Source organism: Aedes albopictus, chromosome 1 (genome assembly GCF_035046485.1).
Source record: "Aedes albopictus strain Foshan chromosome 1, AalbF5, whole genome shotgun sequence".
Lineage (NCBI taxonomy): Eukaryota > Metazoa > Arthropoda > Insecta > Diptera > Culicidae > Aedes > Aedes albopictus.
Window position 1 is genome coordinate 46,207,216 of NC_085136.1, and position 16,051 is coordinate 46,223,266.

The following is a 16,051-nucleotide window of genomic DNA, read 5'->3' on the forward strand; positions in this document are numbered from 1 at the left end:
CCGTCAGGAGTTTTCTATTGGTCTAAAACTGTCCCAAATGTGTCCCGCGGGAATGAATTGAGTGGGTGGGGGTCGAATCCTAACAACCTGTTTCTTACTCAACCTAATCAGTTTCGCCAGAAAACCATACATTCTGGCATGCTCATCTACAGTACATTTTCGTTCAGTAATGGTGAAACGGGAAACGTAATGAACGGTAACGGAACGCCAACGGAATGCGTAATCATTGTGATTTGGACAAGAAAATAGCGACGTTGCAAAACCTCTTCAGCTCTCTGCAGGGATGCCAGATGTGGAGACATGTCTTCAATCTGAAGACATTTATTTTCGTAATAACGTATGGAAAACATTTCAAAGAACTTGGAGACTTTTTGCTGAATTCTTTACTGGAACTTTCCAAAGGATTCTCCCGAAGATTTTTTTCAATAATTTCCTAAAAAAAATCCTATCGAAATTGCTTTGATGATTTTCTTAAGAATCCCCTTGAGATTCTCTACAGAATCTCCTGAGGAATCTCCAGAATCCTTTGAAATATATCCCCAGAATGCCCCGAGGATTGATTTTTGTGTCCCCTGAGGATTTTCTCCAGAGACCACTGAGAATTCTCTCCGAAATCTCTTGAGCATTCTCTCCAGAATCCCCTGGGGATTCATTTCATATTTAGTCTCAGAAGAAATATCTCCAAAATCCTCTCAGGACCCCAGAATCCAGTGAGGGTTCTCTCGAATCCTCTGAGGATTTTGTCCAGAATTGCTCTCCAAAATCCGCTCAGAATTCTCTCCAGATTCAACTAAAGTTTCTCTCCATAGTGCCTCTGTGCATCTTTCCAACATCCCTGAGAATTCTCTCCAGAAACTCTTAAGGATTCTCTATATAATGCTATGAGGATGCTTTGGAAATTATCTCCGGAATCCCCTGAGGATTTTTATATTCAGAATAACCTGAGTATCTACTCCAGAATTCCATAAGGATTCTCTCCAAAAGGCCTTTACACGGAAAGATCGATGTACACAGAGCAAGGAGTAACTTTCACGCAGCGATCGAAAAGACAAAAGATTTCATGCAAACTTGTGTGAAATATCACGCAAATTTGTGTAACACCGGATCAGCACATTTTTTGTGCTGATCCAGTCGTACGCGAATATGAGTGAAAAATCCTTTGTCTTTTCGCAAGTTACTCATTCGCTGTGTACTTTCGTTTAAGGGTGTATTAGGTTTCCCTCCAGAATCCCCTGAGAATTCTGTCCAGAATCCTCTGACATTTCTGTCCAGAATATCCAGAAGATTTTCTCCTGAGAATCCTCTCCAAAATTTCTGAGGGTTCTCACCAGAATTTCCTGAGGTTTCACTCTAGAGGATTCTCTTCATAATGCTCAAATGGTTCTCTCCAGAAACCCTTGAGAATTTTCTCCCAAATTCTCTGAGAAAATCCCCTGGGGGTTTTCTCCAGAATCCCCTGGGGATTTTCTACAGAATCCCCTGGGGATATTCTCCAGAATCCCCTGGGTTTTTTTCAGAATCCCTAGAGGATACTCTCCAGAATACCTTGAGGATTATTTCCAGAATTCCTTGAAGGTTCTCTCCGGAATCCTCTCAGAATTCTCTCCGGAATCGTCTCAGGATTGTTTCCGGAATCGTCTCAGGATTGTCTCCGGAATCCTGACAGGGTTGTCTCCGGAATCCTCCCAGGAATCACTCCAGAATTCTCTCAGGATTCACTCCAGAATCCTCTCAGGATACTCTCCAGAATCCCCTCAGAATTTTCTCCAGAATCCTCTCAGGATTCTCTCCAGAATCCTCTCAGGAATCTCTCCAGAATCCTCTCAGAAATCTCTCCAGAGTCCTCTCAGGATTCTCTCCAGAATCCTCTCAGGATTCTCTCCAGAATCCTCTCAGGATTCTCTCCAGAATCCTCTCAGGATTCTCTCCAGAATCCTCTCAGGATTCTCTCCAGAATCCTCTCAGGATTCTCTCCAGAATCCTCTAAGGATTCTCTCCAGAATCCTCTCAGGATTCTTTCCAAAATCCGCCCAGGAATCTCTCTAGATTCCGCCCAGGATTCTCTCCGAAATCCTGTAAGGATTTTCTCCAGAATCCTGTAGGGATTCCATGAGGGATTCTCTCCAGAATCCTGTCAGGCATCACTCCAGAATCCTGTAGGGATTCTCTCCAGAATCCTGTAGGGATTCTCTCCAGAATCCTGTAGGGATTCTCTCCAGAATCCTGTAGGGATTCTCTCCAGAATCCTGTAGGGATTCTCTCCAGAATCCTGTAGGGATACTCTCCAGAATCCTGTAGGGATTCTCTCCAGAATCCTGTAGGGATTCTCTCCAGAATCCTGTAGGGATTCTCTCCAGAATCCTATCAGGATCCTCTCCAGAATTCTCTCAAGATTCTCTCCAGAATCCTCTCAGGATTCTCTCCAGAATTCTATCAGGATTCTCTCCAGAATCGTATCAGGATTCTCTCCATAATCCTCTCAGGATTCTCTCCAGAATCCTCTCAAGATTTTCGACAGAACCCTCTCACGATTCTCTCCAGAATCCTCTCACGATTCTCTTCAGAATCCTCTCAGGATTCTCTTCAGAATCCTCTCAGGATTCTCTTCAGAATCCTCTCAGGATTCTCTTCATAATCCTCTCAGGATTCTCTTCAAAATCCTCTCAGGATTCTCTTCAGAATCCTCTCTGGATTATCTCTAGAATTCTCTCAAGATTCTCTTCAAAATCATCCCAGGATTCTCTCCAAAACCCTCTCAGGATTCTCTCCAGAATCCTATCAGGTTTTCCTCCAGAATCTGACTTGGTTTGATCACCGCGATACTTTATATGCTTAGTTAGATTGGCTACTTTCGGTGAAATGATCAACAAACAGCATTATTTGCGTAACGCGTTTCGGTCTACTACTCTTCGACCATCATCAGACGCCTAAAAACATTTATTTGTTACAAACATTATTCACATACAAACAGACCATTCAATAAACAACACTTACATTCAGCTGATTTACTTCACAATTACGTCATACAACAATGAGAAATGACGTCAACCATGAGAGGAAACGACGACGAAAGAGAGAAACTTATAACGTAGACTAGGGGAGTAGTGGGATATAGGGGAAATTACCTATTCTCGGCCGTTTTGTTCTCTTCGTCTTAGGGGGTTTTTTGAAACCTATTTAACTCAGAGTTGGTCTCAAATCCTTCCCAACTAAGCTGAATTATATTGCCAAGTTTCAGGCAATTTGGCTGACAAAAACCCCCCATGACGAAGAGAACAAACCTGCCGATAATACCCATTGTCACCCTATATAGAGAAAATTGACCAATAGAAAAATTAGTATTAATCGTCTGACGTAATTGTGAAGTTAATCAGCTGAATGTAAGTGTTGTTTGTTGAATGGTCTGTTTGTATGTGAATAATGTTTGTAACAAATAAATGTTTTTTAGGCGTCTGATGATGGTCGAAGAGTAGTAGACCGAAACGCGTTACGCAAATAATGCTGTTTGTTGATCATTTCACCGAAAATAGCCAATCTAACTTAGCATATATTTCCTCCAGAATCCTGTCAGAATTCTCTCCAGAGCCTCTCAGGATTTTCTACAGGATCCTCTCAGGATTCTCTCCAGAAGCCTCTAAAGATTCTCTTCTGAGTCCGCTCAGAATTCTCTTCAGAATCCCCTCAGGATTGTCTCCAGAATCCTCTTAAGATTCTCTTCAGAGTCCGCTTAGAATTCTCTCCATAAATAATCCTCACGGGATTCTCTCAAGAATGTTCTCAAGATTCTCTTTAAAATTCTCTCTGGATTCTTTTCAGAATACACTGAATGCGCTGAGTATTCTCTCCAGAGTGCTGCTGTGGATCTCTCCAAACCCCTTGAGGATTTCTACACATATTTTTTTTCCAAAAATGTCTTCAAAAACTTGCCTGTTATTGTTTCAACAATATTTTCAAGAATTATTATTCCTTCAAAAATGTTGTCACGGATATCTCGAAGTATTCAACAAGAAGGATTTTTTTTCAAGAATTAATTGAAGAATTCTTCTCGGGTTCCCTTCACAAAATATTACAAAGTACTCTCAATGTTATAAATACTTCAAAAACTTTTTCAATGACTGTTTCAGGAACTCCCTCAAGAATTTATCAAGGAAATCCTCCAGTTTTTCGTCTAGAAAGTATTCCTAGGGTTTCAATCCTTTTTTTTAAATCCATTAACTCCTTCAGGTGTTTTTCCAAAGATTTCTCCAATATTTTTTCGAGGCCCCTTGCCGAAGTTCATTTTGAGAATATGGCAGAAAATCCTTCAGGAATTATTCCTAGAACTCTCCGGAAGACTTCTCAAAAAACTACTCAAGCAATCCCTCTCAATTTTTTTACAGGCATTATTAAAACGATTCTTAAGGGTTTTGATCACCGTTATTTAAACGTTTTCTCTTGATTTTATTTAAGTTATTCATCCAGGAATTATTCTAAGAATCCCCCTTCAAAAAACCCTTCTAGGGATTATTTCGAGGATTTCGAAAATTCCTCTCTTAACTTTTGCAATAATTCTTTCAGTAGTTCTTCCAGTAATCTCTTATGGAGTACATAGCTCAAATTTCCTAGAGCACCGTTTTAAAGAATCGGTTGAACGGTTCTTTCAAACGGTGCTCTAGAAAATGTGAGCTCTATGTATTTCAAATACCTTGTGCTGAAGGTACTCTTTCAAAGATTTCTCCAGTACTTTTTCCTAACTTTGTTAGGAATAACTTCAAAAAGGCAGTATTTTTTCAGAAATTCTTCCTTCTGAAGATATTTTTTTTAAAGATAACTGTGGCATTTTTGAAATAATTTTTAAGGAATTTTTCTAAGCGATCCTTAGGACATTTTTTAGGATTCTTAGCAAAATATATTGGAAAGAATTGCTAGAAAGATCTTCGGATGATATTATGAATAAATTTTGAAAAATATTCCAGGGTTTATGAAGGAATTCTCGGGACACATTTTAAAAAGCTTGCGGAGGTACTTGTAGAGGAATTTCCTAGAGAGTCTCTGGAATAATTCCTGAAGCAACTTCTTAATTTTCTGAAAAATTTCTGATAAAAATTCCTGCAGAATATACGAAAGGTATTCCGGAAAACTTTTGAAACAACCTCCAAACCAGCTATCTGAAAAATACCCAGAAAACTCCTGGAACAATTTCTCGTGGAACTAGTTATAAATCACGAAAGAACTTCTGGAAGAACTTTCGATGATCTTCTAGACCATAGCTTCCCAACCTTCGTTTCGCGACCCCCAACCGCTTGCAGGCACGCTTCGATTGTTTTACGAAAAGCTCAGTGGAAACAGACTGGGGGGTCGCGAGAGTAAAGGTTGGGAACCGTGGTTCTAGACGAATCGATAGAGGAACTTTTAGAAAAATTTTCGAAGGTACTGTTTCAAGAAATCTCTAAAAAACTTGAGAAAATATGGTGGTCCTACTTAAACAATCCCAAGAGAAATATCTAAAAAATCATCACGAGTTAAAATTCTCGGAGGAGAATTTCAAAAGCAACTGCTGGAAAATTTCTGAAGCATATTTTGAAACCATTTTCCAAAAATCTGGCGGGAATCAATTTCAGGACAACTACTGAAAGAAATCTCACAGCAGAGATCTGAAGAATTCCCTATGATATTCCTGGGAGAATTCCCATAACTCTTCCTCGAACGGTTTCCCGTTGAATTTCTGGAAGAAATCCCTCAGAGATTTTTGGAAAACTTTCTGGTGGAATTTCTAGAAAAAATCTCGGAAGAACTTTTGGATGGATTTCTGGATAAAACTTTAAAAAAAATAAGAAATAAATTCACAGGGGAGAATTTTCTTAAAATTTCTAGAAACATTTTCGGAGAAACTTCCAGAAAATAACTCAGTACAACTAATGAATTACTACTTTCAGTCCTGAGCACCCATCTCAGTGCCACTCTTGGAAAAATCCCACAACAGCAGTCTGAATTTTTTAGAGAATTCCCACAACTCTTCCAGGGAGAATTTCCTCATGAATTGGGGAAAAAAGCCTGCTGAAGTTTCTAGAGAAGAGTTCTCAGTAGAACTTCTAGAAAAAAGTTTAGAAGAACTTTTGGAAGCATTTCTAAAAGTTCCGCCGAAAATTCTTCCAAAACATTTGCGGTATTTCTTCTAGAAGTTTATCGGGAAATTGTTCGAGGAAAAGTTATGGGAATTCTCCCATGAATATCACAGGGAATTCTTCACATCGCTGCTGTGAGATTTCTTTCAGTAATTGCTATGAGATTTAGTTCTGGAAGTTTTTTTTTTCGAAAATGTTTTCAAAATATGATACAGATTTTTTTCAGGTGCAGTTTCTTTTGAAATTTTCCTCCGAGAATTTTAACTTGTAATAATTTTTTAGATATCCCTCCTGGGATTCGTAAAGAAGGTCATCCACATTTTCTAAAATTTCTTAGGGTGTTGTTGAAACAGTACCTTCGTAAACATTTCGAAAAGCTCCTCTGGGGATTCTTCAATAAGATCATCGAAAGCTCCTTCGTAAATTCTTCGGGAAATTGTTCAAGAAGTTCCTGTGGAAGTTTTTCCAGGAGTTCCTCTGGGAATTTTTCAGAGCGTTGGTCCGAAAATTGTTTCAAAAGTTTCTCGGAATTTCAGAATTTGTTCAGAAAGTTTTTAAGAGGTTTTCTGGAAGAACTCCAGGACAATCTCCTGAAAAAATATCTAAGAATTTCCAAGAATTCCTGGTGAAAGAATTCCTGCGCGCACATCTGGGTGATTTCCCTGACTTTCCGGAACAACATCTGAAAAAAATACTGGAAAAACTTTTAGAAAAAAAATCGAAGAAATCTAAAAAGAGCCTCAGGAGGAACTTCTGGAAGAATTTCAGGAAAAATATTTCCAAATTTCCAAAAATTTTACGGAACTCCTGAAAGGCCTTAACAAGTGATTAACGAATGATTCTAACATGTGTTAATTCTCACATGATGATTTTTTTTGGATAAACCTCCGGAAATTTTTATTGAAAAAATCCTGAAAGAATTTCTCAGAACTATTCAGAAAGAAGTTGCTTCAGAAAACATTTTCGGAGGAACTTCCACAATATATCTTAGTGCAAGAAGTGGAAGAAATCCCGCAGCAGCGCTCTGAAGAACTACCAATATTTTTTGGGAGAACTCCCACAACCCTCCCTGGAAGAAATTCCACAGAAGTTTTTAGAAGAATTCCTGGTAGAACTTCTAGAAAAAAAATCGGAAGAACTACTGAAGGATCTTTCAGACAAATTATCTGAAAATTCCGAGATTTTTTTTTCGAAAGAACTTCTATAATTTCTGGAGGAATTAATGGAAGAATTCCTTTACGCACATTTGGATGATTCCTCAAAGAAACATTTGAAAAAACATATTGATAAACGATAGGAAGAAGTTTCCGGAGATATCCAAGAAGAATTCGCGCCTGAACTTTTAAAAGATTTTTTGGTGAAACATTTTGAAAATTTTCCAAAAGAATTTCGGAAACTTTTTCAAAGAAACTTCCAAAAAAATTTCCGGACTAGTTTTCCATAGAATTTCTGTAGAAATTTCCTGGAACTAGCTTCTGGATGTTCATGTGAAAACATCTGGATGAATATATGAAATAATCCTCGGGCAAGTTTCTATAGGAATTCTCAGAGAAAATTGTAGGACAATCCCCAGAAAAAAACTGGAAGAATTTCTTGGGGAACTTCTGGAATGTAGGGTACCGGTAGGGTCGGTAATTTGGGCAGTTTTCGCCATAATTCAGTCAATTCAAAACCAATTGATTTGAAATTTTGTTCTTGGCAAGATATTAAACAATTGGTTAAAAATTGACTGAGTTAAAAAAAATCTAAAATATATTCTAAAAAAATATCAGTGAGAACTATGAAAGAATTTGCTGAGTAACTTCTGAAAGCATTTTCTAATCAACTTTCAAAATTTCTGAAGTATCTTGATTTATTGCTAATTTTCTGGAGAAAAATCTGAATAAATTTTTGAAGAAACATTTGGATGAATTCTTCTATGAAAAATCTGGAAGAGTTTCCAAAGGAACTTCTGGAAACATTCCCAGAACCACTTATTGAAGATATTTTCAAGAACCATCCAACTTACCAACAGTAATTACCATCTTCCTTTCGAAACTTTTGAGCCGCCTGTAAATAAGGAAGCAAGCAGTTGGTTTACCAAGGTTTAGAGTTAAAGCCTTCTTATTTATAGCGGAAAAAGGATACAAATTAGGCCGATGCAAATATTATTTTCTTTTATGTTCGTGACTTCCCATAGGATACGAGGGGGGGTCAAAAATAAATAAAAAACAAAAAAAAACTTTTGAAAAATTACAAATTTGGCCAACTATTGAAAGAATATTTTTCAGCTATTGAAAAATAGTTGCTTGTAAACATTTTCTCTGTTGAAAATGGAGTCATGGAACGTCATGTTTTTTTTCGCCCCTTCAATACTTTGGGATTTTTGAATAAAACATATTAAATATTTGCATCGGCCTCATTCTAATCAAAATGTATAGAAAAAAAATGGAAAGCTATAAAACATAAAGTCATCATTTATACACACATTTTATTTGAGCAAAATTCATGTACAGAAAATGGGAACATTTACACAAACAGTTACAGTTAGTCTTCATTTTACACAATGTGCTAGTTTTTCTTCGCATCATGTTACACCCCTCTGTCTCTCTCTCGCTCTTTCTCTCTCTATCTGCAAACTCTCATTCACAACTAGGTAAAATGTACAACCGATTTCTTCTATAATTTCCTCGTGTCATTTACATTGCTTCCTATAGGATTTGTCACCCAACGTCTCCCACCCACGTGGAATAAACTAAAAAATAAGGATCGGCAAGTTTCACTCCTTTCCCTCTCGCTCTGCGTGTCTAGTCGTCTGGTTGAAATAACAAAACATAAAAAAATACCGGTGATTAGACCACCACCGGTTCCAGGGCGTCCAATCCAAAACGAATTCCGTTTGAGCATTTCCATGGTCTCGATCGAACTATCCTAGGGATTCTTCCTCTAGTAACAGTGACACCGGTCCGTTGGACACTTGGACTTGTACGTGAGGCATTCGTCCATACAGTACACGTCGGCTCCCTCGCGGCCTTCAATTTCGCCGATGGCTTCGCATGTTTGGCTGAAAAAGTTAACAGGAACATTGAGTTACATATAGGCATTGGAGTTCAAGAAGGGGAGGGATACTTACGGACAGTGGCACACCGATTCCGGACAGTTTGGTGGATAGCGCAGGCAGTTGCTTTGGCACCAATCGTCCATGCCGATGAATCTCCGATAGGCCGCCGTGGGGAGGCATACTTGGTCGCTGTGGATGGGAAAGCGTAAACAAAAAAAAGTATCAGTTTTGGAGAAAATACGAACTTATAATGCAGAAGCGCAGATAGCATCGCAATCACACGATATCCCCGGCCCACGTTTGGCACATTGGCAAACAAAGCAAAGTTGCAGAGTTTGTTCCAGTAGGTACGGATTTATCGTCGATAAAATAAATAATAAGAAGGTTATAAAATACAGTCATTAAATGATATTAAAAACTTTTCGCCTCAAGGTCATTCTCCGGTTTATCGGAAGCACTTAACTACCTACTAAAAAGCAACGATGCGAAAAGAGCGACTATTAGACCAAGCCCACTCATGGGCTCAATCAAGCGTTTTAACGGTAAGTAGAGCCCCGATCAAAGAAACGAACCGCACCGGTCGCTGCTAAGTAGGGCTCGAAAGCGAAAAGTTTACGTACGGTTCGTAGCAGGGCTTAGAATATAGAGACACGCAAAGTACGGTCTCTATCCGTAGGCTCGTGCGCTCTCTCGCGTTTAACTCTCTGGGTAGCTGCCAGGTACATATATAGTTTCTAGAGAATGATTTTCTTGTTTTGTATAGGTAGAAATTTATTTTAGTTTGCATTAAATATTCAAAATTTTTATTTGTACTTGCTTTGAAATTTTCAACCAAATAATATAATAGATCGTTACACGAATAACACAACAAATTGTCTGACATACAATTGTGATAGAGTGACTTGTGAACGCAGAAAAATAAAAAGGTTTAAATTGACAAGCTTTGCTTAAGTATGTTTTGAATCAAGTTTTCCCTTCTTCGCCAATTTTAGGATCATGCATATCGAAAATGTATTGATTTTCTCTTAAAATAGTTACGATTGTTCATAATCGCACTTTTAGTTTTTGATTCGGCCGATTGTTTCGAAACTTATATTTGAAATGTATATGATTCAGTGAGTTTTGCTTTTTTAACACGTACATGCTTGAGCCGGGGTTTCTACACTGCAAGTAAAGTTTGGTTTCGCACATTTAGAAAAAAATTGAAAGAGGTGTGCCTCGCGTTTCGTTTTGTCGTGTATATTTCGAAAAAGGTAAAGAAGTTTTGGTTTGATTGCTTTTTTTAAAAAAAGTGGTCGTCAGTGGGTGGTTTATTAAATATAAATTTGAAAATATAAATTAAATAAACGAGACATTAGGAAGAAAGTGTGCGAAATGAGTAACTTCACCCTTGTAGAAACAATAGGGGAAACCAGAAAAAATCTGCGACAACCCCATGTGAATAACACCGATCATACAGAATAGGAGGTTCGACATTATTTAGATCTATAAAAACAACCCAACAATAGGGGAGATTTTTCCAATATTACACATTTTTTATTCATAGCTCTATTATACACATTCTTATATATTTAAAACATATTCATCAACATGTAATCTGGATCGTTTGGTATACGCATCCTTCCTCCCCTGTAAATTCGAGAAGTACCTTGCCGAAAGAAAATATTCTGTACTCCAAGTATTTCGAAGAACACTTTGCGCGTAAATACAACGCAATAGACCTGGCCGCTTTGATGTATGTGTCCTGATATGCTGCAAGCACCAATATTGACAAGAAAAGTAAGACGATTGCTTTCCAGGGCGATTCAGCGTACTGGCTGCGTATGTATAAGATAGATTTGAGTAGTTATGATTTTTCAAAGATGCTTTGACTGTACCTAACTCAATTCACATATCATAAAAACACTACAGCTATTTTTTTTTTAGTAAAAACAAACTTTAATCATACCGATAAAAATCTAAAAAACTGAAGTCGAGCTGCCAAGTTTCATCAATTAAAATGGGCGGTGTGCAGGACTGCCATATTGTAGCTTCCTCGTTATACAAAAAGCAAGTGTTGGATGTTAAAATACAACAAATGTTGTATGAAGTGCCAAAAAAGAGAGTGGGCTCATTATGTACTTTCACAAATACGCAGTCTACTTCAAGCGCTTAGAATCTGCTTCCAACAAAATATTCATATACCAGTATATAAAATATCGCAATATATATTAAGATTTCCGATTGATGCTTTGTAACTAAAAGGTTGTGACTGAGTAGATTATAGAATTAGCTAATGTTAAAATACACGTTTATGAAAAAAGGTTGCGCAAACTTATCGCAGACTGTTATAAGACAGCTTCTACTATGACCAGGATTCAAGAATTTTGACCTACGCGAAGTTGTAAAGGAGACAACTACGTAATAAATGTGTTGGAAATGCAAGGCATATAATTATTCAATAAACCTAGTTATTAAAAAAGATGCTCAAAATCTCAAATTCAGATAAATTTCTTGCGAGAAAGGCAACATGGATATCGAAGTGATGGATATTATTATAGATAAAAATTCAACCTACAAGTCATACAGTAAGCAACAAACATATAATTTAAAAAAGATTGCTTGAATTCCGGGATTAAATACAATCATACATTATTGAGAAAATGATATCTTGAAACGCGCCAAAACTGGTACAAATCTCCAAGTTAATTATTTATTTGAGTTCAATTTCTACCAACAGTTTTCAGTCTTATCCAAAACCCCTTCTTTCAAAATATGAGCACAGATTATTATACTGAATAAGATTTGCAATAACACCATAGAAATAAACAAAATATTGCGATGATTTACGGAAGTGCAAAAAACCGATGGTACGGATAGAATAGAGACCACCGGTGCGGAAAGGCGACCGATCATTATTTTACTCACATGGAAACGAACGACCGGTGCGAAAATGGGTGGATAACGAAATTAAAAATCGTTAACGACGTGCTGCTGCGTGTGTAGTGTTAAGCCCACGAGTGGGCTTGGTCTTACGGATGGTCGGATAAAACATACACTTGCACGTGCCGGCGTCATCGGCCGTTATGAGCTATAAACAATAAAACTGTAGAGCTACATGATTTATAAGTTACCTTCAATCAAACGTTTTCCGTTTAAAGGTGCATGGGACTATCTCGACTCCAAGATAAATGTTGTGTGTTCGAAAGACTGTTAGGTATTCAAACAATTAGATTTGAGGGACACTTTGGTGACAGACAAGATTTCTCACAAAACTTTTAAATTATCTTTTTTTGCCTTTCTCGTACACCAAGGTGTACCGAAAGGCTATATGTTCACTCCAAAAATGAAATTTTGATAGAGCCCCCTGATGGGCAAGTTTCATATACCAATCGACTCAGCTCGACGAGTTGAGATGATGTCTGTGTGTGTGTATGTGTGTGTGTGTATGTATGTGTGTGTGTATGTGTACAAAAAAAGGTCACCTCACTTTTAGATAGAAAATATCAACCGATTTAAACAATCGACGGCTCATTCGACGCGGAATCTGGTTCCATTGTTTCCTATTGAAAATGGTTCGGATCGGTCCAGCCGTTCCGGAGTTATGGCCATTTAGGTGTTCCGGATCGGTACCCCTGGAAGGGGCCAGACATAAAGATGCACCAAACCCATGCATGCGACACATCAATCCACGGCATTTACGATTATCTGATGAATGGTAAGCAGGAAAATAGTCTCAGACCATATCTGAACCGGTAGTGTTCTGGAACCGGTTCTGGGTGTCCCGCCGGAAGTGGCCAAATATCAAATTGAACATAATTCATGCATGTGACACATAAAACAGAGGCTTTTTCGATAATTTGATGAACGGTTAGCAGGAAAACAGTATCAGATCACATCTGAACCGGTAGTGTTTCGGAACCGGTTGCGGGGGTCCCGACGGATGTGGCCAAATATAAAAGAGTATCAAACCCATGCATGCGACACATCAAACAGCGGCATTTACTATTATCTGATGAACGGTAAGCAGGAAAATAGTCTCAGACCATATCTGAACCGGTAGTGTTCCGGAACCGGTTCCGGATATCCCACCGGAAGTGGCCAAATATAAAAGAGTACCAAACCCATGCATGCAACACATCAAACAGCGGCATTTTCGATAACCTGATGAACGGTTAGCAGGAAAACAGTATTAGACCATATCTGAACCGGTAGATGTCCGGAACCTGTTCCGGGGGTCCCGACGGATGTGGCCAAATATAAAAGAGTACCAAGCCCATGCATGCGATACAACAACTAACGGCTTTTCTGATAACCTGATGACTGGTTATCAAAGAAATAGGTTAGGACCTGCCGTAACCAGCTCCGGGTGTCCCTACGAAAGCGGCTGAATATAAAATTGAACTGAACCTATATATGCGACACAGCAAAGCTAGGATTTTTTGATAATCTTATGAACGTTAGCAAGCAAACAGGTACAGACCGGTGAAAAAAAAGTCTTACGCATATGGTCAAATCTCAACCGTTACGTAGTAATTGAACTTTACATGTTTTTGACTTTGCTTGTCTCAAACTTGAAAATGGTCAAACTTATCGCATTTGAAAGATTATTAAATTTGCTACCAAAAAGATCTTGGAATCTATTGGTTTAGTTAGATAAGTAAAGCAAAAAAGCTCGAAAGTAGTGTTTTGCCGTTCTTGTACACTTAGTGTACTATATGTTCACTCAAAAACGATTTTTCGAGAAAAGGCTCGGTGGATCAAGTCGCACATACCAATCAACTCAGTTCAACGAATTGAGATTATGGTCTGTATGTGTGCATGTATGTATGTATGCATGTGCGCAAAATAAGTTTACTCACTTTTAAGGCACTTCCCATTGGCCGATTTTTCGGATTATAGCTTGAATCGAACCGGAATTGTTTGCTATAAAAAATGGTCCACACGGTCAGAAAATTCACTCATTTTCGAGCTAAAGTGGGACAACTCAAAAATGAGTAAATTTTATTTCCAGCGATAGCGCTTGTTCAAGTGCGAAAATCTCATCAGTTTAAGTTGTATAATATTCTTGCTGATGTGAAGAATATTATACGGCTTAAACTGTTTAGATTTTTGCACTTGGGCCAGCGCTATCGCTGGAAATGCAATTTACTTATTTTTTGAGCTGTTCCAGTTTAGCTCAGTTTTGTGTGAATCTTACTCATTTTAGAGTAACTTTTTCTTAGCGTGCAGATCGGCCAATATTCAAGACACTTTTTGGATTCGACTGTGATAGATTTTAGCTTGAAAATGGCTCTTCCAGTCTTGACAAAATTCAAATACAGCTATTTAATCTTGTCCGACGTTTCGGTCTCATTAAGGACCTTCTTCAGGGACTCAATCATTGCCGATTTTTCGTCCAGTCCAACACTGGACGAAAAATCGGCTATAATTGAGTCCCTGAAGAAGGTCCTAAATGAGAACGAAACGTCGGACAAGATTAAATAGCTGTATTTGAATTTTGTCAAGACTGGAAGAGCCATTTTCAAGCTAAAATTCAAGACAGTAGCCAAATGTTCAAGGTGGCGGCTCAAAATTCAAGATGGCGGCTGTTTAATAGAGATTTAGGCTCTTAAAGCACGCTATATGAGAATATTTGATATGTGGAAGATATCTGGACTCCTAAAATGGCGACTGACGTCTGAAATCCAAGATGGTGGCTTTAAATTCAAGATGGCGTCTGTTTAAAGAAGTTTAAGGCTCTAAAACCATGCAATATGGGTATATTTGGTATGGGGAAGATGTCCGGAGTCAAAAAATGGTGATCAGAATGTACAAGATGGCGAGCTAAAATCCAAGATGGCGGCTGTTTGATGAAAATTTAGGCTCTAACGGCTGTTTAATGAAGTTTTAGGCTCCAAAACCATGCAATATATGTATTTTTGGTATGGGAAATACTTCCAGAGTCCAAAATGGCGATCAGGATATCCAAGATGGCGATCTAAATTTTAAGATGGCGGCTCCGAATTCAAAATCGCGGCTGTTTAATGGAGTTTTAGGGCCTGAAACGATGCATTATTGGTATATTTGGTATGGGGATGATGTCTGGGTTCCAAAAATGACGACTAGAATATCCAAGATGGTGGTCCAAAAACCAAGATGGCGGCGCCAAATTCAATATGGCGCCTGTTTTATGAAGTATATTTTTCGTAGGGAAGATGCCTGGATGCCAAAAATGGCAACCAGAACATCCAAGATGGCAATCTTAAATCCTGAATAACGGCTTAAAATTCAAGATAGCGTCTTTTTCTTAATAGTTTGAGGCTCAAACATTAAAAGCCAGATAAACGATATGATTTCTGGTATCATGAAATGGATTTCTGTTAATTGTATGAAAGTGCGATATACATCAACATTTCGCATGAGTTTTAATGAAATGGGGTTTCGAAGGCACGAGAAAGGCGCCATCACCGCTAGGTGGATTAATTAGGGTTTTTAATTTTACAATGACGCTTACTTACTTACCGATCAGGCTACAGCCTGGATGGCCTCTGCTATACATAGTAGCCGTCTCCATTCCACTCTGTCCATGACTGTTTGTCTCCAGTTCCGCACATTGCGTAGGGTCCGCTTATAGTCCTCCACTTGGTCGCCCCACCTAGCTCGCTGCGCACTACGTCTTCTTGTACCGATTGGATGACTCTCGAGAACCATTTTAGTCGGGTTGCTATTCGACATCCTGATGACGTGACCCGTCCATCGTAACCTCCCGATTTTCGCGGTATGGACGATTGTTGGTTTTTTCAGCAGCTGATGCAGCTCGTGGTTCATTCGCTTTCTCCAAGGCCCGTCTTCCATCTGCACTCCGCCGTAGATGGTACGCAACACCTTCCGTTCGAAAACTCCAAGGGCGCGTTGGTCCTCTGCACGTAGGGTTCATGTTTCGTGC

General features: G+C 38.6%; 1 protein-coding gene across 1 annotated transcript in view; it reads right to left on the reverse strand.

The window, feature by feature from the left end:
• Positions 1–8,557: 8,557 nt before the first annotated feature.
• LOC109397909 (uncharacterized) overlaps positions 8,558–16,051 on the reverse strand; it is a 318,606-nt gene continuing 311,112 nt past the window's right edge. Inside the window, exons 5-6 of the mRNA XM_029854610.2 lie at positions 9,217–9,333; positions 8,558–9,147 (exon numbers count right to left, since the gene is read on the reverse strand). Coding sequence (XP_029710470.1) covers positions 9,030–9,147; positions 9,217–9,333 — 235 coding nt within the window. The 3' untranslated portion in view covers positions 8,558–9,029. The remainder of the gene's footprint in view (positions 9,148–9,216; positions 9,334–16,051) is intronic.